The 23,272-nt window shown below is 36.6% G+C and overlaps 1 protein-coding gene across 1 annotated transcript in view; it reads left to right on the top strand.

The window, feature by feature from the left end:
- Positions 1 to 23,272, top strand: part of abcc8b (ATP-binding cassette, sub-family C (CFTR/MRP), member 8b) — a 29,630-nt gene that overhangs the window by 5,725 nt on the left and 633 nt on the right. Inside the window, exons 6-38 of the mRNA XM_053234816.1 lie at positions 281 to 523; positions 1,564 to 1,752; positions 2,644 to 2,808; positions 3,382 to 3,537; positions 3,945 to 4,079; positions 5,717 to 5,879; positions 6,315 to 6,355; positions 6,473 to 6,624; positions 7,562 to 7,670; positions 7,779 to 7,913; positions 8,001 to 8,073; positions 8,415 to 8,520; positions 8,646 to 8,678; positions 9,342 to 9,380; positions 9,481 to 9,579; positions 11,058 to 11,304; positions 12,579 to 12,716; positions 13,569 to 13,682; positions 14,538 to 14,619; positions 15,057 to 15,283; positions 15,889 to 16,055; positions 16,183 to 16,252; positions 17,086 to 17,243; positions 18,164 to 18,256; positions 18,361 to 18,463; positions 19,451 to 19,564; positions 19,664 to 19,784; positions 20,521 to 20,651; positions 20,748 to 20,826; positions 20,904 to 21,012; positions 21,203 to 21,306; positions 22,319 to 22,452; positions 22,536 to 22,598. Of these exons, the coding sequence (XP_053090791.1) occupies positions 281 to 523; positions 1,564 to 1,752; positions 2,644 to 2,808; positions 3,382 to 3,537; positions 3,945 to 4,079; positions 5,717 to 5,879; positions 6,315 to 6,355; positions 6,473 to 6,624; positions 7,562 to 7,670; positions 7,779 to 7,913; positions 8,001 to 8,073; positions 8,415 to 8,520; positions 8,646 to 8,678; positions 9,342 to 9,380; positions 9,481 to 9,579; positions 11,058 to 11,304; positions 12,579 to 12,716; positions 13,569 to 13,682; positions 14,538 to 14,619; positions 15,057 to 15,283; positions 15,889 to 16,055; positions 16,183 to 16,252; positions 17,086 to 17,243; positions 18,164 to 18,256; positions 18,361 to 18,463; positions 19,451 to 19,564; positions 19,664 to 19,784; positions 20,521 to 20,651; positions 20,748 to 20,826; positions 20,904 to 21,012; positions 21,203 to 21,306; positions 22,319 to 22,452; positions 22,536 to 22,598 (4,092 nt within the window). The remainder of the gene's footprint in view (positions 1 to 280; positions 524 to 1,563; positions 1,753 to 2,643; positions 2,809 to 3,381; positions 3,538 to 3,944; positions 4,080 to 5,716; positions 5,880 to 6,314; positions 6,356 to 6,472; positions 6,625 to 7,561; positions 7,671 to 7,778; positions 7,914 to 8,000; positions 8,074 to 8,414; positions 8,521 to 8,645; positions 8,679 to 9,341; positions 9,381 to 9,480; positions 9,580 to 11,057; positions 11,305 to 12,578; positions 12,717 to 13,568; positions 13,683 to 14,537; positions 14,620 to 15,056; positions 15,284 to 15,888; positions 16,056 to 16,182; positions 16,253 to 17,085; positions 17,244 to 18,163; positions 18,257 to 18,360; positions 18,464 to 19,450; positions 19,565 to 19,663; positions 19,785 to 20,520; positions 20,652 to 20,747; positions 20,827 to 20,903; positions 21,013 to 21,202; positions 21,307 to 22,318; positions 22,453 to 22,535; positions 22,599 to 23,272) is intronic.

Raw genomic sequence — 23,272 nt, 5'->3', positions numbered from 1 at the left:
AGATTTGAGAATTGCTCCATCTATATCCAATCAAAAGAAGAGAAGAGAAGAGAAAGGTCTTCTTGGGTCAAATAACAGTGCAGTTATCTGATAAAGGAGAATACTGATCCATGTTCTGTTGGTAATGCTTTTTTTAAATTATTATTTTTAGGTTCTGTACCAGAAAGGTACCCAATGCATTGCTATTTCTGTTATCTATATCCACAGTTACTTTAAATGGTATGAGAGTAGCGCTAAAGAAATCTTTTACTGTTCTCCATCTGGTGCTCTTGTTTTCCAGCGCTACATATTCTTCCCACACCCGACTGAAGTGAAGCCTCCTGAGGACCTGCAGGACCTTGGTGTGCGTTTCCTTCAGCCATTCGTCAACCTGCTGTCCAAGAGCACATATTGGTGGATGAACACATTTATCACATCGGCTCACAAACGGCCCATCCACCTGAAAACCATCGGCAAGCTGCCCATAGCTATGAGAGCGCTCACCAACTACCAGAAGCTACGCAAAGCCTTCAGTGCACAGAAGGTACACAAAGACAAGAGTACTTATCGTTATTTAAAAAATAATGTCAAGTCCTGTGGTTAAGGATCTAAAATTTGAGAAGCCAAAACTGCCTTATAATGCAGAAATATTGTATCTCTACAAATACACAATGAGTGCGTCTACTTCATTGCTTTTAGCTATTCAAGTGAAGGATTCAGGAAAGGAACATCATAGAAGCCCCTATCAGTGGTGAACAGAGAAATGAGGAGCAGTGGCAATTAATTTGCAAGTTAATAAATATACTAGTCCCACTAGAATACCTCTATTTTGCATGTTTACCTAATTTAAAAATGTACATTTCTTAATTCACAAGGCATATTTATCCACCGTGACTTGCATGTAAGGCAGAATTCAATCCAAACTAATAGCTGAACAGGCGAGTGTTGAGAAATTCTCTAGTAGGCATATGATTTGAACTCACAACCTTCACAGTAGTAGCACAGAACCTTAACCACATAATCAAAGTTAGGATAAGAGTGACCAGGAAATGTCCAAGATGGTTAGCATATGAAGCTCTTTCAAGACAGTTCTGTGTTTGGTTATGTGCTTCACATGTGCTTTTATATTTGAAAAATAACAATGAGACCAGAAAATGTGGTATGAGAGCATGTTGTTATAACTTTTTATTATTAAAGAAAGCAACGTATTACACAACAGACCATTTTTTCAGACAAAAAAATAACAAAGAGTTTTGCATGCTAAAAAAATGGAAGTGTGACAGTAAGAGTCTCCAGGGAAACTGTGGCAGATTCTCCACAATGCACAGTAAAACTTACCAGCTAAAGTCCTTAAAAAACTGCACAAATTGTACCTGAGTCTACTTATTTAAAAAAAAAAAAGCAAAGGGTTGTCACACTGCATATTGACATGTAGAAGTTTCTTTGCATGTGCCTGCACAGTACTGTATTTACTATAATGCTCATAAAGTTCCATTCCTATTTTAATACAGTGTTACCATTACAAAATTTGCATTTTCAGTGTAACTTGTGTTTCATGAGCTTTATTGTGTGTGTGTGTTGTAGGAGCGAGGCATGATCCCTGCACGAAGCCCACGATCGATTTGGTACGCTCTGAGGCAGGCGTTTGGAGGCCCTCTGCTCCTCAGCATCACTCACCGCTTCCTGGCCGACCTGCTGGGCTTCACTGGGCCACTCTGCATCTCCGGCATCGTCCACCACATCAGCCGAGATAATCACACCATCAAGCCACCGGTAACCACATTCTTATCATCCAGTTTAAAGAAAAATGTTACATATTGCAAAGAAATTACATCTAAATTACAACATTACATCTAATGTTGTCGAACAGCCACAAACCATATGCTCATCACTTACATTGTAGAAGCCATAAACAGTCATCCCTAACTTCCTCCTAAAGCTAATACGAAAAAGTGAGCTTGATACAGAGTGTCTTTATTCTGAAATACTGATTAATTTAGCAGAAGATAAGATACACTGAACAATTTGTGACATTTCCTAATCGTCTGAGATGAAATCCAAGACATGGCCTGCATCAGTGAGATATCTGTTTTAGCAAAGAGAGCGAGAGGATTAAAGCAAGATGTCAGCGTGACACACTTTGCATATAATCTGTCAATTCCGAACACCATGTAGAGATCACGTACTCAGAACAATTACACGTGTGTTTAATTACGAGTATATGAAGGGTGTGCACGGCTGCATGTATGTACACGTATTAACAAGAATGGCCTTAAAGCATGCTCACGCTTTACCACAGAAAAAATCAATATAATATATTAAGTACTAGTTATTCTAGGATGAAATTTAGCATACGCTCAATATTTTGCTGCTTTAGGCAGTGATGGAGCATTTGATATGTGTAGTATTTGGTCTCCAGGGCTCTTATTTGTCTTTTATTTTCTTTTTATACGCAGTACAGCATTCAGCACAAACAGTACTGTTGAGCATTTTGAACTAAAATGCACATTTGTTTAGATCACAATTCAAGAACTGATTTCTTCTTCATACTATTATCACAGTTATTAATATTGGAATCGGGTCTGTGATCAAAATATATGTGATATCCAAATTGTCCTGCTGTGCATGCAGGCTGTCACATCACATTGTTTGTGTGTGTTACAGGTCAAGCTGCTAGGCATCCACTTCATTTCCTCTCAGGCATTTTTAGCGAATGCCTATGTGTTGGCAGTGCTGTTTTTCCTAGCTCTGCTCCTTCAAAGGACATTCCTACAGGCTTCCTACTACGCCGCCATGGAGACCGGCATTAAAATCAGGGGAGCCATCCAGGTGTTTATATCAGCCATTCAAATTTTTAGTACATAGAATAGCATATATATATATATATATATATATATATATATATATATATACATACATACATACATACATATAATGTATGAATAATAAGTTGCAGTGTTTTTATTGAAATGCATTTTTAAAATACAACTGGATTAAATACTAAATTCAGTAACATATAAATTCAGAATACATTAAAAACATTTTTTTAAAAATGTAAAGATATTTATGGAGATTTTTTATTCAAGCCCAAATTTTACTTACTACTTAAATTAATGAAAAGTTTTATAAAAGTAAGTCAGATCTGGTTTTCGCACATAGTTTATCCACATAAAGTCAGTTATAACAAGGTAAAATGTATTGTGGCTTAAAATTAGCCCAACTGTGTAGCTTTGGAATCTGAGCCAAATTCAATCAGCAGTTTTTAATGCTTGTTTGGCATTTAAATTTTGGATCATAATTTGTCCCAAATGTAACATTTGCCCTCAGCCTGCCAGATTCATGACATTATGAATGCTGTTCCATGGTGGTATGAGGTCTGTCATCTATGTTTCATGTTTTCAGTGTAAGATCTACAATAAGATCATGTGCCTGAGTACCTCCAACATGTCCATGGGAGACATGACCATCTCTCAGATCTGTAATCTGGTGGCCAGAGACACGGAGCAGCTCATGTGGTTCTTCTTTCTGTGTCCCAACCTGTGTGCCATGCCAGTGCAGGTGAAAGACATGCATTTATAAATTTATACTGTCAGTAGCATAGATTGTTAGAATGTTATATCATCCAATATTGACAGATACACTTAACAAAACAAATAATAAATAAAAAAATGACATATCATTACTGTAGAGTTATATAGTTCTGTGTTCATCATAATGAATATCAGGTAGAACCTTATACAGTATTTCCATCATTCTAATGGAGTAAACGGCATCAGAACAATTGAATGAATATGAACAGGATATTCAGATTTTATCTCATTTAATATTCAATGTACCAAGCTTACATTGGTATCACCAGCTGAGAGTTTCCACAAAATGTGGTTCTGGGTCAAATTAGCAAAAAAATGATGGCGAAGGTTACATACATCTGATTTAGTTAACCAATATGGTATCTTTCTTAACAGATCACTATTGGCGTGATCTTGCTATACTACTTACTGGGGATCAGTGCTCTGATTGGAGCTGCAGTGATCGCCATTCTCGCCCCGATGCAATACTTCGTGGCCACACAGCTTTCACGAACTCAGAAAAGCACACTGGTGAGAATCAAAGTCATCAAACTCATCAAACTCATCTTTGCCACAAGAATATGGACTAGAACTAACATGAAGGTAGCTTAGAACAGGATCTTGTCTAACCTCATCTGTCACTCTTCTCTGCACCAAATACATTCAAAATTGTGACTGAACATTGGGCCTCATTAATAAAGTTGGCATAGCTTATACTGAACTAAAGAGTTCCACCAGTTTTACAAAATGGGGATTTTCTTCATAAATTACCAAGTATGTCTACAGCACACTTGATTTACATACAGTGATGACCACAAACTGCTCACAGTGAGCTGAAAACAACAAAAAATGACAACTAAAGAGTGAAAGAGTGCCAAAATTTGGCATGCACCAAATCTTCCAGTAATGCAGCTCAGCCAGTGCAGCGCGCACACACATTAACACTTCCTACTTTTATTGGGTTCCATTTTGTTTGTCCTAATTGAAGTCTAAGTAGTTTTGTTTACCTTCATTGATGGATTTGCTTTTCTTTGCTTTTATTCAGGTCATTAATATGAAATGACAGTTTCACAAAAGTTTAAGAATAAATTGTTCGATTGTGTATGCAACTGAAATAAATAAGCAATCAAATGTGACAGAGTAATAATACAAATTGGAGTAAATAATCACCAATGAATATGAAAGCAACTGGTCAAGGTACACATTAGTGAACTCAGGAGCTCTTGTAGGATATGAACATTTTTCTGAACTAACAGAATTTTCATGAATGCCACATTTCTGGTGAAAATGTTCCCTGGAACAATCTGCAAAGAAATATGTTTTTATCCAGCTTGATAAACAAGGCTTAACCTTGCACTATTCAGTGTATGTTCACCCACCATGTTGCTATAACAACCTTTGGGCAAATGCAAGTCAATGTAATTACAATCTGAACAATCAGGTTAGACATGGTCACTTGTAATTTGCAATGCTCGGTCTAAAAATTGGATTTAACGAATAAATCCGATTTGTTCTGCTGTGTGAAAAAAGCTAGCTTGGCTCAGTGTGGATAAAAAATCTGATTTTTGTGTTTACATCTCAAAAAAATGAGAAGTGACAATATTTGTGCAATTCCACTTTGTTAAGTGAACACAGCCAAATTTGTTTAAAGCACAGAAAAAGCCAAAGTTTGGAGTTAGTGCTGGTACTTCGAACATGATTGCAAGACATGAATGACAAAATCTTACAAAGAAGACTCACAGTAGATTAACTCACCAGCAAAAATGATCAAAAGAGGTGGGGCATCAAAATTCAATTCAATCCAATTTTTATTTATATAGCATTTTTAACATTAGACATTGTCACAAAGCAGCTTTAGAGAAATTCAGATGTAGATGTAGATCCCTAATGAGCAAGTAATAAGCAACAATGGTAAGTAAAACAAAACTCTCTGAAACTACATAATGATGAAACCTTGAGAGATTCAAGACTCAAATGGGAACTCATCATCTTCTGAGTGACACTGGACAGTGGGATTATAATTTTTTAAAATAATTTATTCATTATTTTTACTTTATTCAGGTGCAATTATACACTGAAGCAAGGGTTCTTTGCAACAGCTGACCATGAAACACACATAGACATAGTGTGTGTGTGTGCGTGTGTGTGTGTGTGTGTGTGTGTTGCAGGAGTACTCCAGTGAGAGACTGAAGAAGACTAATGAGATGTTGAGAGGCATTAAGCTGCTGAAATTATATGCCTGGGAGCACATCTTTAGATCCAGTGTGGAGGAGACGAGAAAAAAAGAGCTGACCAGCCTCCGAGCCTTCGCCCTGTACACATCACTCTCAAGTAGGACATCCTCTGATAAACTCAACTGAAATCTAGATGTTTCTAAGTTAGAAGCCAAAAAAACCACTTTTTTTCTTTCTTTAAATGTGCAGATTGTAATGTTTCAAAGTGTTTCTAGAGCTATAATAATCATATAATTCAAAAGACACATTATAAAAATGGTAAGTTGCGAAATTTTATGCAGTGGATCTGGTTAGTTTGTTTATTACAAGTTTCTATTTTTTTAAAAATTGACCTGGAAATTAGCCCCGCCCCTATCTGAAACAGAGATGCCGAGCTCTGCTATTTCTCCATAAAAGTGCATCTTGTGAGTGAGATTGTTTTGAGGAAGAGGATCACTTATCAACGTTTTTGCAATTTGCAAAATCCATTTCCGAGCCAACAGGATGCTCTTTAAATACAAAGTTTTTAACTTTGTGCATTTTTTCCTTCCAGTTTTCATTAATGCAGCCATTCCCATCGCAGCGGTTCTTACAGTGAGTATGCTTCTCTTTCCAAACCTCACATCTCTCCTGACTGCAGGCTATATGTCCCAATTTGTATCACATAATGTCTAATATATGAACTGTTTGCATTTTGCTGTGTCTCCTCAGACGTTTGTAGTACATGCCTATGTACACAGCTCTACAGACACTCCTCTCTCTCCTGCTGTGGCGTTTGCTTCTCTCTCACTCTTTCACATCTTGGTCACGCCCCTCTTCCTGCTTTCTAGTGTACTACACTCAACTGTTAAGGCACTTGTAAGGTGACTGACCATCTCTGGACATAATCACAATTTCCCTGTGTGTTCCAATCTGTTATACCACAGCACTGTTGAATTCTTGAAATGTTTTGTCGTGTTAGCTTTATGAGAGTGAAAAAAGGTGGTCAGATGTGGTGTAAGTGGAACACAACAACTCAGGAATTTATATGCTATACTATATAAATACTATACAAAGTTGTGCTGTTATAGAAAATAATTAACTTCAGGGTGATAACAGATCATATATATATATATATATATATATATATATATATAAAACACCAGCTAGTCATTGATCATTTTCCTCTAACAGTACACACGTTTGCTCATCTCCTTATCTGAAAACTCACATGACATAATTAATTAAAAACTATTAAAATTGTTTTTTTTAAGTTTAGATTATATAAGAATATGTGAATAATTTGTAATGCATAAGAGCAAAGTATTATAGAAGATAATTCATGGAATATTTATACTTAGTTTATGCGTAAGCTTAAGGTTTGGGACTTCCTTTTCACCAGTACACACATTATGCAAGTTTTCTTATACTAATTAGGAGTAAACCTAGAATACCAGACATGGTATGGATTATTATCAGGTATAATGATGGGAGCATTCAAGAGACACCTTGGCAAAGTGTCATGCCATATAAATTGTTATTATATATTTATTATATATATATTATTAATTAGTCATATCTAATTATAATTTGTATGTTTGTTAGTGTTTTTATGGTAAGTTTGGTACTTCAGCATTTACTAGCAGTTTTTATCCTTACATGTCAAGCTTTTTATAATAACATACAAAGCTTCATACATCACTTTATACTGACAGAAAGATACTTTCCAGGAAATATGTTGCACATTAGATAAATATTCTGGAATATTCCAGAATAAGACAAAGTGTTTATGCTATTTAGCTTCATCTCTGTCTGTTTCAGTGTGCAGAAACTTAGCGAATTCTTTGCTAGTGAAGAGATTGAACTTGATCAAGAACCCAAGACCCCCACCCCAACTGATACAAGCAACCACAGTAACATAAATTCAGTTGTGAGTACATGCTACTACTATCTTCAATTTTCAAGAGAATGTTCACATATGAAGGCAAACACCAAATCTGCACTAACAGGACTAAGGTTACTGTTTGTCCTTTCCCAGTACATGCTGCAGCTCCAGGCCTCAAAGCTGGTTAACCGGAAGAACAAAGCCAAACAGGACAAGAACAGTAAGATACCACAGCAGGATCCGAACCTGAACATGTCTATTGTAAATGAGGAGAATATCTGTCTCAAGGTAGCAATCATTTCCAGGTTATTTCCAGCTAGGGCTGTTGGTTTTACTCAAATAAATGTTAAATCATGACTATACTATATACTGTAGATCGTGAATGGCTACTTCACCTGGACTCAGGGATGTCCCACTCTGACCAACATTGACATAAAGGTTCCTTTTGGTAAGTTGTGCATTATTTTATTAAGCCTAACATCTCCAGGGTTCCTGTTTGAGTAGAGTTTTCCATGTTCTCTCTGGGTCTGTGTGCGTTTTCTCTGGGTTCCCTGGTTTCCTCCCACCTTCCAAAAACATGGCAATAGGTGGATGGCAAGGCGAGGTGTCCAGGCAAAGTGCCCTGTGATGGACTGTCCTCCTATCCAGGGTGTATTCCTGTCTTGCTTCCAGTCTTCCCAGGACTTTGGGTTCACCACAACCCAGAATAAAGCACTTACTGAAGATGAATGATACATTTTGCTAGGTAATTTCTTACTGTGTGTGTGTGTGTGTGTGTGTGTGTTATAGGTGCGTTGACTATGATTGTAGGACAGGTAGGATGTGGAAAATCCTCCCTACTGTTAGCTGCTCTGGGAGAAATGCAGAAGATCTCAGGAAGTGTCACATGGAACAAGTAACACACAGATCACGCATCACCCATTGCTTTTCCGTGTTTATTAACACTTATTAATTATTATTTATATATTACTTTCATTTGAGTTAAGATAATTCTATATATTGTGTATCGGCACCCAACAGATTACCAGATCAGGAAGAGGAAGAGAATAACAGGTACAGTACAGGATTTTGTATATGGTTCCAACCTGAGAATATATTTGTATTTGAAAGACACCCATTTTACAGAAAATGATTAGATATGAATAAATATCTTTCTAATGTGACAGTACTTCTCTGCCCTAAAAGTTGGTAACAGAGGGGAAAATATACTAAAGAAGAAAGAAAGCAGAAAGTTATCAGTTTAAAAAAATACTACTACAAATGAATTTTTTTTGGAATGTTTGTATATCAGGACTGTGCTTTGCTCGTAGATAGTTATGGGTTGAAGAAAAGGACATGTATTTTTTGGTGTTTATGTCAAACGACTTTTCATTTTAATATGCAAAAATATTATAGAATTTCATTTTTACATTTTCTTTATCTCATGAAGCTGTTTGCAGAATTTATTTATTTATTTATTTATTTATCATTCTTATTTTAATTATCTAGCTCTATTATAATAAAATTTCTTTATAACTTTAACCTAACTCGAACCCTAACCCTAGGCACATTACATATATAATACTAGTAGTGTCTGTCTTTTTTTTTTTTTTTAACATCTTGCCATTATCTATTATCTTTCTGTTTACAGAAGAAAAAGAAATACATTAAAAATCAATTAATCACCCCCTCCTTTAATTTACATAATGAATTATCTTCCTTTCCTCTTGTCTCCAGGTTGCTTGTTAATCACGTTACTGGTCCAAAAGCACCCGAGTACGTAATGTATATACTGATCAGTGCAAGCAAATTATAGATTCAGTTTCAGTACACCTACATTACCATTCCTACATGACACCATGGCACTGATTTGTAGGAAGAGAGCTTCGGTGGCCTACGCTTCTCAGAGGCCATGGCTCCTCAATGCCACAGTGGAGGAGAACATCTTGTTCGACATGGCCCCTAACAAGAAAAGGTACAGAGCGGTACAGCTCTGATTGAGCAGTTACCAGTGTTCTTCGTGTTTTCTTCTCTTCATGGTTAGTCATGTGAAAAGCCAGGGCTGCTGATAGATAGAAATGTGCACTGTGCTTCAGCGGAGCAAGCACACTTCTCTGCACAAACACAATACCTCATTCTGCCGGGTTTCATCTCGACCCTGAAAACAAATTGAAACGTCTTTGTCTACTTAGCAAATTGCCTTGTGGGAAGTGAGGAAAAAAAAACCTTTGCCTTTTCAGACACTCTTGTGGCATCTTAACCATTAGAACCCAATAAACACAAACTTCATTTCTCACTTCAATCACTTTTTCTAAAAGTTTTCCAATCTTTATGGTTTTGTTGTGTTGTCAATATCAGCCAGTAACGAAGATTGGAATATAAATATATATATATATATATATATATATATATATATATATATATATATATATATATATATATATATATATATCTGACAAGACAATGCTAATGTCAGAAATGTGATGGGCAAAAGATTACAGCTGATATCAATGTTACTTGCTAATAATGGCTGACATTCATCTACTCTTTTGTCTAGTCCTTCTTTATTCCAGTTTTCTTTGTCCAAATTGTCCAAATATAAGTCCAAATATCTCAAAAGCCAAGACTAGCAACAGACACTTGATAGAAGCAAAAACTGAGATTAATGCATGCTCACAAGAAGATTCCATATGATCAGCCCACATTTGTGATATTAATCACTTTGGAAGCAGAATTTTCTTATAGCTACGAGTTTGTGAGTTATGACACAGTTTTGTCATTTGACGTCAGTATAGCAGAGCACAGTTTGCAGTCAATGCTAAATGTATTTACAGTGTAATTTTAGTTTTCTAAAAAAAAAAAAAAAGTTTTCTGAATAATTTACTAACATATTTGACATAACAACATTTATGTAAATTGCTTATTTAAATTGTGGCTATGTAAATTGCTAGCCTCAGTCATTAGCTAGTTGAAGCTTCTTCTCCATATTTACTTGTTAGTTGTCTTTACCTGTTGTCTTGCGTAGATGCATTATATTATTATACGTCAGTATATTAAAACAGCGAAGTACGAAGTGTGAATATGGTGTGTACATTTGTATTGCCTTGCCTACACATGTGAAACTAATGCTGTTTGAATAGGGCTTTAAAGCCCCTTAGCAAGACGGAAGACCTGCCATATTAAATCCTCCACCAGACTTCTTTATTAAGTGCCCTACATGTCCAGCAAAATCATTTAGAAGTGTGCTGAAGCTTAAGTAAGTTTTGCTGCAGGCAAGTATTTGATGGCTCCATTTCACCCTTCTTATAGGAGTGGAGATGGAGGTAGAGCTGAATGAATTAATTATATGTAGAAGACAGGGGAGTAAATATTGCAAGTAAAAATGATATTCATGAAGGTATGGATCAGGAGACAGCAAATTTATATGGCAATTTAAATATATTTTGTCTTCAGGTATGCAGAAGTGATCGAGGCATGCCAGCTCCAGCCTGATATCGACACACTTCCCCAAGGAGACCAAACCGTGGTTGGAGAAAGGGTATGTGTTTGTGTGTGTGTTTGTGTGTATATATATGTGTATGCGTGTGTATTTGTTCAGGTTTCTCTGTCTCTTTCTCAGGGCATTATTCTGTCTGGCGGGCAGCGGCAGCGCATCAGTGTAGCCAGAGCTCTTTATCAGCAAACTAAAGTGGTGTTTCTGGTAAGTGCAGTTCATTTTACAAAATCCCACTTACCTCCTTAATCTGAGTTCATTATGAGACTCTGACTGGCACCTGATTTAGTGCCACTGTAACCAAAGACAACTGGTGACAAAGTTCTGGCAGTGTCCAATATTTTGTAATTAAAAAAAGTGCGACTGCCGCTACGATGATCTTATAAATCCACCAATCGGGCGGCAGCATAGGATTACACTCACAGGAAACCCACAAGTAGTGGCAATGAAGAAACATAAATGAAACATACTAATGGACAAAAAAATGTTTCTGATTGTGTGACCCCGTTTTCTGCTTGAGACCAGGTCGTACTGATTGGTCACGTAAGAACGTAACATTTTCTTTAATTGCAGGTCTAGACATGCCGAGCACCTTTACATAACACAGTCTGTTACAGAATTCACCCATGATTTTACTGGGATCATCTTGTATAGTATGACAAGTAATAATCTTGAAAGACCGCTGTAATCACACAGTCTAAAACCAGCTTTAGGCTGTACTGAGATCAGTGTATACTTTAAAAAAAATGAGGTATAGGGTCCCTTGTGGCTCAGTAGTTTAAGCATTCCCCATATTGTCAGGAAATGTGAGTTTGAATCCTGGCCATGTTATAGCCATCTGTGGATGGCAGATGGGGATTAGTAATTGCCCCAAACAACCCCCACAAGTTCTCACATAAATCTTCAAAAAGAGGAAACAGAAAGGAAAATGTGTGCAATACAACAGAAACAATTGCTACAAAACAACAAGACCAACGATACAGTGCGTCTCATATTAGCTCTGCTCTGGGGGAAAAAAGAAACATAGTATGTTTAGAAAGTCACAAAATCTCAAATTCTTCCAGACCTTAGTAGCAATGATTTCACTTATTCAGTGATAATGATAAACATCTATGCCTGGTTGATTAGATTTATATTGCTCCAAATATCCATAGCTGTATCTGTATTCAAATGTAAATGGAAAGTGGGCATGGCCTAAACTGGATATAAAAAAACGGATAGCCTAAACCACAGAGGCCCAGACCAGGCAGTTACTAAGGATAAATGAATGAATGCAGAGGCACACACTAATGGTAATGCCAGCTTTTTTGTCTTGTGATCTTTATATCTGACAGCCCTCATGAAAGTAAACACCTCCCACTTGTGCGCCTTCTGTCTGTATCCGTTTAGAACACATTATCTGTTCAATTCAAATGAACTGTATTCATATTTGGTCACATCCCTTGTGTGTACAAACAGATAAACTTGTCTATTACCTTTAGGATGACCCATTCTCAGCTCTGGACATCCACTTGAGTGACCACCTGATGCTGGAAGGAATTCTGAAGTTCCTCAGACAGGAGAGAAGGACGGTGGTTCTGGTCACACATAAACTGCAGTACTTACCACATGCAGACTGGGTGAGAACCACACATCTGTTATATATTCATACACTATTAACTATGGCTCTGCATTAAAGGTTAATGCTAATTTTTAGTAGTTGGCCAGTAATTTACAAAAAAATAGTCAACTTAAAGTAAAAAAAAATAATAATAATAAAAATTTTTTTTTAAAAGTATATTAGTGCAACAAAGAACGTGTCAAACTGCACTTCACTTAACAGTCACATACAGGCGATAAAGTAAACGTCCAGGTTCAATATTTTTAACACAATGCTACACTGTTAACAAATAAAGTAAATAAATTAGTGCATAAATTTGTTTAACATATTAGTCTATTTATAGCCATACTAATTCTTAAAATGCACTTGTGTGGATGAACTGGCAGCTCAAATGAAATCGCTGATTAACTGAAAGCATAGAGTGATGCAGAATCACAGAGTGATGCTTATTGCTTAATAATGATAAAATCTTAGCTTAATGATGGATTGAAGATGCAAAATCTACAGCATTGTTTGGGAGGTTTTAACACCATGTCCAACTCTGGCCTCAGGAGCATCCAAAAAAACAAGTCTGGATCTGTCTCTTTGAGGTTCCATGTGCCAATGATCTGACTCTAAACTAGCTGATTGGGAGCTCATGAACACTCGTCCACTTCATGCAAAGTGATATCAAAATATTACCACTCTATTACGGCAAAATAAATAAAAAAAAAATACTTTTTCAAGTGTAGACTTATGCAGCTGACTGTAAAATTGACTTAGTCTAGCTTTCTCTACCTTCTGCTGTTTTTTTTTTTTTATTTGGTTTCATACTATGAAGTTATTATAATGTTCCATACATAACTTATATTTTCTTTCTATGATCCCTAAGATCATAGCCATGAAGGATGGGACAGTCCAGACACAAGGCACCTTAAAGGATATCCAGTGTGCTGAGCCTGAACTGTTTGAACACTGGAAAACCCTGATGAACAGACAAGACAAGGTGAAGAAATGATAAACTTTCCACCTCAAGGTTAAGGAATACCACGAGGTTAAGGAATAGTGAATTTGATGAGAGGAAAAGTGGACTACAGATCAGTGTGACAACATGAGGACAGTGAAGTGCCTCACTGTTTGGCCTTTTTTCACATTAAGTTTTAATCCTTCCACAGAGATCATCAGAAAATGAACGTAGACATTGTATTGTAGGGCTTTATTTTGGACTGGTGTAATAGCAAGCCATTGTATATAGTAACTACACTGTTGCTCTTTTTTAGTAGTTCAATGTAATATTTGTTATACATTTTGTTTTGAACTTGAAATAGACATTTACAGATTGGGCTACATGAACGTGGGGTTATGCCAGTGGTACATTTTTAGAAAAAAAAAAAAAAAGAAAAAGAAAAAAATCTAACACCCTAGAGGGTTGATTTGTCCCTCTGTAAGAATCCTAACAACCCCTATAGCAGAAGTTTTCCCGTTAAGAAGGAGTTCTGAATAAAACTCATTCGGGAGGCTAAAAGCCCTTACCTATCCAAATAACGCTTGAGGATACTTTTTTGTTGTTGTTGTTGTTGTTGTTGCTAAAAATACTGTAGAGCTTGAATGTGAAACAAATGCAGGCATTTTCAAAATTATATTCACTTTTCATGCATTTTTCTGTCAAAGCACTGAATGTTTGGTCCATACAGAGAGCTGTTGTGCTAACTGTGTGAGGAGTTTAGAAAATTTGAACCCTGAATGGAATGAAAAAAGAAGTAATTTTTCAGGTTTAATTCCTAGTTAATTCCCTCGTAGCCAGATGTCAGGTTTACTCAGAAAGGTTTACTATGGACTCTGCTCTGTTTTTCTCTGACAGGAGAACGCTGTGGAGCTGAAGAGGAAGAGTTTCCGGAGGATGTACTCCAGAGACACACTTGCTACAGAGGATGAGGATGAAGGTAAAGTCTTAACATGTGTATTCACATCAGAAATGATGAATAGATTACCCACTCAAATAAAAACACTATACTGATTTTGTCAGATAGTCAATACTATTTATCAGTGAATAAAATGAAGCCCACAGTGAGCAACATGAACCAACATCTTAATGATGTTTGTGGTTGTTAACTGGCAAAATTCAGAAATGAGTCTGAATAACTGAATAAGTTCCAGTCTAGGCATTTGAAATATCATAAAACACTGCAGATATTCTGCATTGTACAGGTATTACATTATTTGTTTTGGAAATCTTCTAGAATCAATTCATACCATGATTTTCACCTTGTTTATTCAATAGATGAAGATGTTTTAAAAATTTCTGCCACCTTTTCATGAGCTACACTAAACCCTGTGAAGTGAAAAACGCCAGTCTGACTGCAGTGTTTGGTCCCCACAGATGGTTCCCTGTGTACAGATGAGGACAGCCTGACAGTTGAATTGCATCAGAGGAACACAATGCTATGGGGCTCATTGGGGACATACCTGCGAACAGCTGGCCTCCTGCTGCTTCCACTGCTCATCCTGTCACAGCTCACCAAACACTCACTCATGCTGGCGATAGACTACTGGCTCGCCCACTGGACGTCTCAGGCCATCACAGCTCGGAACTGCACATCTGCACAGGTCAGGACAATCGATGTCTGTAAAGGTTTTCAGTCAACCAGATGAGTTTGAAAATCTTGGTCAAGAATACGTTCTTGTTGGTTATGGATTTCATCATTTCTAGTTCTTTTGAATGGTGCAAAACTCATCGGAGTGTCATGAAATCACATAATGAATGTAGAGGAATTTCTTCCATTCCATTCTACCATTCAGTAGATCAGAATAAGTCTGTTGGATGAGTGGCATAACATCATCAAAATAATAAAACCCTAGTCACCTAGACTCACTTCTTACACTTAACCACACAGATTGAACATAGCCTTGTTGAAAAGTACTCAAGATCCCTACAGTGATCAGTGATCAATGGAATATCAATGATCCCAGGACCTACACATTTGATGCTTGTGGCTAATATGTTTGAGGTACTGAACAACTCAACATGGTATGAGGCAAGTGTGTAAAAATTCAGACACGCAGTTTATAATGCTAAACTATGACTTACAAGCTACATTAGCCTCATAGATCTAGTGCAAAACTACAGAAGTATCATTTTTTTGCTGAAATATTACTTTAAAGATGATATTGTATCCACTGGTTTCTCTCTCTCTCCTTCCGCCTGGCCCCAGGACTGTGTGCAGAGTCATTCTCTGTACCCGCGGGTGTTCTGTATCTTGTGTTTTCTGGGTATCGTGTTATGTTTGATCACCTCTCTGGCCGTGGAGTGGACGGGACTCCGGGTCGCTCAGGAGCTCCACTGCAGTCTTCTCCGTATCATCATCCTCGCTCCGATGAGGTGCTGGTTTCCCCAAGAAACAACAGAAAATTTTGTTTAGGCTAATAGTACTGAGTAATGATTTAGAGATTCAATACAAAATTCTGCAGTTATTATCTAGATGTTTATTATTCAAGTAACATTTCAGGTTGTTTGAAACGACTCCTCTTGGGAATATTCTTAACCGATTCTCTGGTGACATCAACATCATTGATCAGGTAATTAAGGTCATATTTGTAATTTTTTCATATGCAAATTTTTATCAACAACTAGTATCCCTCCGTGGGAAGGTGTTCACATTTTGTCATTTATGTTATTAAAGGAATTCTCTAGCATTTTTCATACTAATCTCTAGCTACCACATGTGTAGTGTGTGCAATTACCATTAACAATAATTGACAAAAATTATAGACAGAAAAGAAAGAGAACTTATTTATTATATTTTATAATACAACTTGCTTATAATGGCCATCTAAGGGTACTTGTTCAGAGAGTCTATGAATGTTTATACGTCGGTTCTTCAAAAGTTATTTGTAAATGAAGCATTAAGTAAGGAATAAACCACTTCAGGACATACTGTTATAGGAAAATTAATCAGTGACGGAGTGGTGTGATGTGTCCTGCTGTGAAGTGGGATAATTTTTACCACCCTTAAATTGATTATTTTTCAATAACAGCACATCCTGAAGTGTTTTATTCCTCTTAGCCCACAGCAATTTGTCAGTCAAGTGAATATAATTTTTTAATTTATGAACAAAACACTAATTTTCATCGTTTATAGTTACATTTAATGTCGTGAAACATTCATGAGACAAGTTCACGAGAGTCTCCTGTTATCATTTATAGCAACTATAAACAGTCATTCCATCACCACCCTCTCTTTTTCTTCTAACTTTGACAAAAATAAATAAGACAAAAAAAATTAAGCTTGTCATGTTATCGAGCGACCGCTCTTCTGTCTTGAAGACACATGGATAGAAGTTTTATTGAAAAATGTTTGTGTATTTCTTTAAACTCACTACATTAATAAGCTGAATTGAATTAAATCTAGCATATCCCGGTTACCATGGAGTGTTTGATCCGCTCCACTCTGCTGTGTGTGTCGGCGGTGGGTGTTATATCCTACATCACCCCAGTCTTCCTCATCGCTCTGCTCCCACTGGCCATCATCTGCTACTTCATTCAGAAGTACTTCCGGGTGGCATCCAGGTGGGTTCTCCACTGGCTAGTCCATGCCTCATCAGTTTATGATTTATGACAGGTGTCAGAATTTGAATTTGAGCTTAAATGGTTCGTCATTTTTGTGATAACACTTGCTGCATTTAGGAAAATAAAGTTAGTACCAAAAGGGCTATCCACTAACCGTGCTATCCACCACCAACTGCATGAATGTTCATTTTTAGCGGTTGCTAATAATGGTAACAGTAGCCCTAATTTATCAAGCTACTATATATAAGAATGAATTTGTGTATAAATCGTTTGCAGGGGCCTTTACACAAGAAATGTGGTATTCATGAAAAATCAGTTTACTTCAGAAAAAAAAGTTAGTATCCTAAGAGAGCTCATGAGTTTGTATAAATTTGCATAGAAGTCTCACTAATATAAAGATTGATCTGTTTCAAATCACTGCAATTTTATAAATGGATTATTCTGTCAAGGTTAAATTGTTTATTTATTTCAAATGCATTCACAGATTTAATGAAATGCTGTGAAACATGACTGTTTCATAATAATGAATTGAAACATATCAATCCAAAACAAATCCATAAAAGAAGGCAAATAAGACTAGCCTTTCGCGTAGGACAAAAGAAATGCCACCCTATAAAAGGAGGAAGAGTTATTGTGTGTCTGTGGTAGCTGACACACTGCAGTGTCTAAGCTGCATTACTGAAATGCCTCAATTCATTGGCACTCTGACACTGTTTAGTTGTCATTTTGTTGTTTTCAGATCTCTGTGAGCTTTGCCTTTTATGGAGTTTTGTAGGTGTCATTTAATATACAGTAAAAAAGCTGGACCATGAATGTAATTTACAGCAGATTGGCATTTATCAACATTTGCAACACTATATAAAATCAGCATTTCGAGTGTATGTGTGTGTGTGTGTGTGTGTGTGTGTGTGTGATTGTAGGGATCTGCAGCAGTTAGAGGACAGCACCCAGATCCCCCTGCTGTCCCACTACTCAGTGACTGTAGAGGGTCTCACCACCATCAGAGCCTTCAGGTACACTACACACACTTAAAGGTTAAAAAGAAGAATTACAGAGTGTTATCCAGATTATTTTCATAGTTTATCTAGACAATTACTTGATTCCTGTTTGGTTGCAGACACGAACAAAGATTTAAGAAGAGACTTTTGGAATACACAGATGCCAATAACATCGCCTCACTCTTTCTCACAGCAGCCAATCGCTGGCTCGAAGTTCGCATGGTAAAATCAATCAATATGTCAACAAATAAAGACAAATAATAATTAATAATAGCACATATCACACTACAGCCAGTTAATATTGATATACAGTATATGATGATGATGATGATGATGATGCTCAGTAATGTTTTGATCTTTGTCAGTTGACCATACTATTGCTTCAGTAAGATATATGCTAGGATACATATATATTTAAATTTTGCTTAGTCAGTGAAGAAATACAGAAATAAGATGAAATATTAACCTATACTGGACTACACTATGTTTTTGTTTCTTCCATTTTGGTCAGTTCTCCTTAGCTCTCTGCTATCAATCAAGAGTTTCCAGCCTTTAGCATGTGCTTCCTCCACTTTTTTTTCCCCGACCTGCTGCTTATCCTATGTGACAGGGCAGCTTTACACATTCTGAGGAAAGTGCTCTCTACCCTCTTCCACATACATGAGATCACAGACTCACATGATTGGCTAGTGTCACTGTCATTGACAGTGGACAGAGAGTATGATAAATATCGTTCTCTTGGACAGCTGGTCACGGATGGGTGTGACATCGACGGAATTCGAACCTTCAATTTCTCAACTACTTCTTTAGTCACTTGTGTGTGTACAAACTGGACACTTGGTACATGTTGCACTCATGTCTTACAGAGACTTGCTAAATTAACTTGTGTACATTTGACAAATATTTTGGTTTTCATTTGGATCTATAAATAGTTACGCAGAAGGAATGTATTAACTGAAAACCTGGCTGCATCTGCCACAAGGTTAAGGCTTGACCATAAATGGAATGTTCAACAAGAAAATGACCCCTAACAAACATCCAAACAAATCAAAACAGAAATACTTGCCTGACCCAAAATCAGTGTTTTGCAATGGATATGAACGCTACTGAAATACTGTGGACTGAACTAAAGACTGCAGTCCATGTCTACAACCCAAAGACGCTTCTCATGGCATGACTGTAGTAACAGATTTAATTTCGACTCATCAGGAGTACATCGGGGCGTTTGTGGTGCTGATAGCTGCCGTGGCGTCCATCAGCAATGCCCTGTACAGTGAGCTCTCCGCTGGATTAGTGGGTCTGGGCCTCACATATGCTCTCATGGTAAAACTTCCTGTCCATCACACACATTAAACAATACTCTCACATAATCACATAGTTTTCTGCAAATTCTAAAACATAGTTCTGTACCTGATATTCCAGGTGTCGAACTACCTGAACTGGATGGTGCGTAACCTGGCTGATATGGAGGTGCAGCTCGGCTGTGTGAAGAGGATCAGCAGTCTGCTCACCACAGAGTCTGAGAACTACAATGGAGAAATGAGTGCGTAGATGACAAATGAAAGTCATATATTGAGTGTATCCTAAACGCAAAGGTTTGATGGAAGATATACAGTGCCTTGCATAAGTATTCACCCCCTTAAACTTTTCTAAAGAAAACTGAATCAGCTTTGGCTAAACAACCAGTGGGCCTTTGTATTGAGAATCAAAATGATTGAGATGCAGATAGAGTCTCTTCCTTCTCCTGATTGGCTGGATATCAGTGGTCCACATCATATGTTTTTTCAACATAGCAGAATCCTCTAAGGAGATATTATATAGCTGATGTCATGTGAAAACAACTGTATATTTAAAAAAAGAAAAAAAAAATCTAGTTTTAAAATACTGGTGAATGCTTGCATATAATGCACTAGATTCAGTTATTCAAATACTTTTTTTTTTAAAATATCATTGTTTAGTTATAGTTTAGCCATCATTATTCTATTCCCCTTTCTTTTCCCCCAGTGTTACCACCAAAAATGAAAGTTATTATGTAATTTAATAGCTTACATATCTTATATTTGAAAGATATATCATATGATATATATAATATGTGACAGAGCTCCAGGAATTAACCTGGGCACTATTGATTATAGGGCACTATTGATCATATTGCATGTCGTGATAGCACATAATACAATATTTGTCACTTTATTTGTTTATTTAAATAAATTTGATTCAGCTAATTAGATGCAATGTACAAATAACTCACTGTTTATTTGTTTGTTTTGATGTTGCAGCTCCAGCCCAGGTTCCAGCAGGTTGGCCCAAATATGGCGAGATCCAAATAAAGAACCTGAGCGTGAGATATGATAGCAGCTTAAAACCCGTCCTAAAGCGTGTCAATGCTCACATCAAACCTGGACAAAAGGCAACACCGTTATAATCCACTTGAGGCGTAACTGGCTTTCTCACACACTCAGAGACATTCCCATCAGTTATGTTCTGTAATTCTGTATTTATACAGGTGGGGATATGTGGACGAACAGGAAGTGGAAAGTCTTCCTTCTCCTTGGCTCTTTTCCGAATGGTTAACACGTGCGAGGGTAAACTTTTCTTTTCTATTTCTCAGCATTACACCGTCATCGTCTAGGTTTGGTGACATTCTGTTATTTTCTTCAAGGTCGAATTATTATTGATGGGATTGATATTGCTAAATTGCCTCTTCAAACCCTGCGCTCCAAATTTTCCATCATTCTTCAGGACCCCATTGTATTCAGTGGAACAATTCGGTAAGTCTTATGGATCTTATAACCGTGCCATTGAATACTGCTATCTCCCTGTGGTTTTGCTACAGTAAAGCTACAGTATCAGAGCTAGACCATTATCAGATAATCTCATAAAAATCTTGTAGGATTATTTGGAATAATTTGTCAGTGAATGCTCTTTTACTTTTATTGCTAACGTTTATGGTTTGTTTAGATTTAATCTGGATCCAGAGAGAAAGGCCACTGACCGGATGCTGTGGGAAGCTCTGAATATCGCTCAGCTCACACCCGTGGTGGAAGCTTTACCTGGAGGACTAGGTGAGACCTTGGGTACTTCTCGTTCTTCACTCATCTCCTTGCTTGTTAGCTCTTCTCTCTGAGGATACAAGGAAAAAAAAAAGGACAGGGGGAAACACAGACAAAACTAATTGCCACGTTAGACATCCTCGCTCACTGAAGTGTCACTTTAAAGTGACTTACGTCAATTCACTTATTGATGACAATAAGTTAGTCAGTTAGTCATGCTGGATTGACTGTATAACAGAATCTACAGTACAACTATTAAGCCACACACTAAATTGTATATTTTATTGAAATTTGGTTTTGGGAGAGCTGGAGCATTTGTACTGTAAGTTTACATCACTATTTTGCAGGAATTTAGTCAATTTTACGTTTTTAATTTTTACTTTTTCTACGACTTAACGAATCAAATAATCATTGTAAGAATCAGAGAATCATTCAATGAGTGAATCTGTTAAAGAATCTAAGAATGAAGCATTAGAATGAAGATTAGCATTTAATCATTATAGTTGCTTGATCACATTTTAAATAGATTGCATTATAACTGTAATTTGCACAATTTTACATTTTATTTATACTTTTTCCAGGAATGAATGAGTCATGAGAATAAAATAATGTATTTAAAAAAAATCTAAATGAGAATGTCTCTGACTTTTTTTCTTTTTACTTTTTCATTATTTTCGTTACTATTATTTTATTTGGGGATTTTTTTCATGATTTTTGCACATACTGTAAAGAGCATTAAACCGCATTTTGAATGTTTTTTTTTTCAGTCTATTTTTGTAAATTCAGCAACTTACCTAATAGAGTAAAATCTATTTATGCACAAGAAATGCCCGTATAAGTATAAATAATGCCTGTAGCAGTATTTTCTGATCATCCATAGTTCAATAAACATTCAGTATTGATTATGTTTTTGGCTTTGTTCAGACATCCTGTGATTTTGTGACTAATTGTCAGGATTTCTAGCCATTAGAGAGAACCTGGCTACCTAATAAAGCCTAATAAGCTTGTTCTGTCCATGTCTTAGATGCCATGGTGACGGAGGGAGGAGAAAACTTCAGCCAGGGGCAGCGGCAGCTCTTCTGTCTGGCCCGAGCGTTTGTGAGGAAGAGCAGCATCCTGATCATGGATGAAGCCACAGCGTCTATCGACATGGCCACTGTGAGAGATCATATATACAATACATATCTCATAATACACATCACTGAAAGTGCTCTAACCTTCGACACCCTTCTTCTGAACAGGAGAACATTCTACAAAAAGTGGTTATGACTGCTTTTGCAGATCGGACGGTTGTAAACATTGCTGTAAGTATCTGCTAAAACATCAGCTTAAATGTGCAGTACAAAGAGATCATTAGTCCTCATCCACCACCACCAAACACTGTGCTTTACTTTCCCTCAACTCTATCTATGAATTAATCAAAGAATCACTCTACCAAACAATCAACATTCAACAATCAATAGGAAACAGTCTTTTTAAGAATTAAAAAAAAAAAAACAACAATAAATCTATCAAAGATTCTAAGAATTTATCAAGCTAAGATTCATTATAAGAATCAATTTGTTGATGAATCTGAGGATTAAAAAAATCATTCTATGGATCAATCAGACTAAGAACCATCCTAGGAAACAATCTAAGCATCACGCCAAGAAACAATAATCTTGTTTTCAAGAACCTAAGAATCACTCAATAAAGAGTCATTGTACGAGTCAGTGAATCTATGAATCTTTATAACAATCAATCTAAGACTCACTTTAAGAAACAACCTATTCAAGAATCTAAGAATCAGTCAAGATAATCACATTTATTGAATTGAATCAAAGAATCATTCTGGGAAACACTCTATTCAAGAATCGAAGAATCAGTCAAGATAATCAATCTAAGAATCAGTCAATCTAAGAATCATTCAAGGAAACAATCTATTGAAGAATTGAAGAATCAATCAATCAAGCTAAAAAATGCATCTAAAAAAGAATCT

The sequence above is a fragment of the Pangasianodon hypophthalmus genome, chromosome 6, assembly GCF_027358585.1.
Source record: "Pangasianodon hypophthalmus isolate fPanHyp1 chromosome 6, fPanHyp1.pri, whole genome shotgun sequence".
Lineage (NCBI taxonomy): Eukaryota > Metazoa > Chordata > Actinopteri > Siluriformes > Pangasiidae > Pangasianodon > Pangasianodon hypophthalmus.
This window is presented reverse-complemented; position numbering and strand designations above follow the sequence as displayed.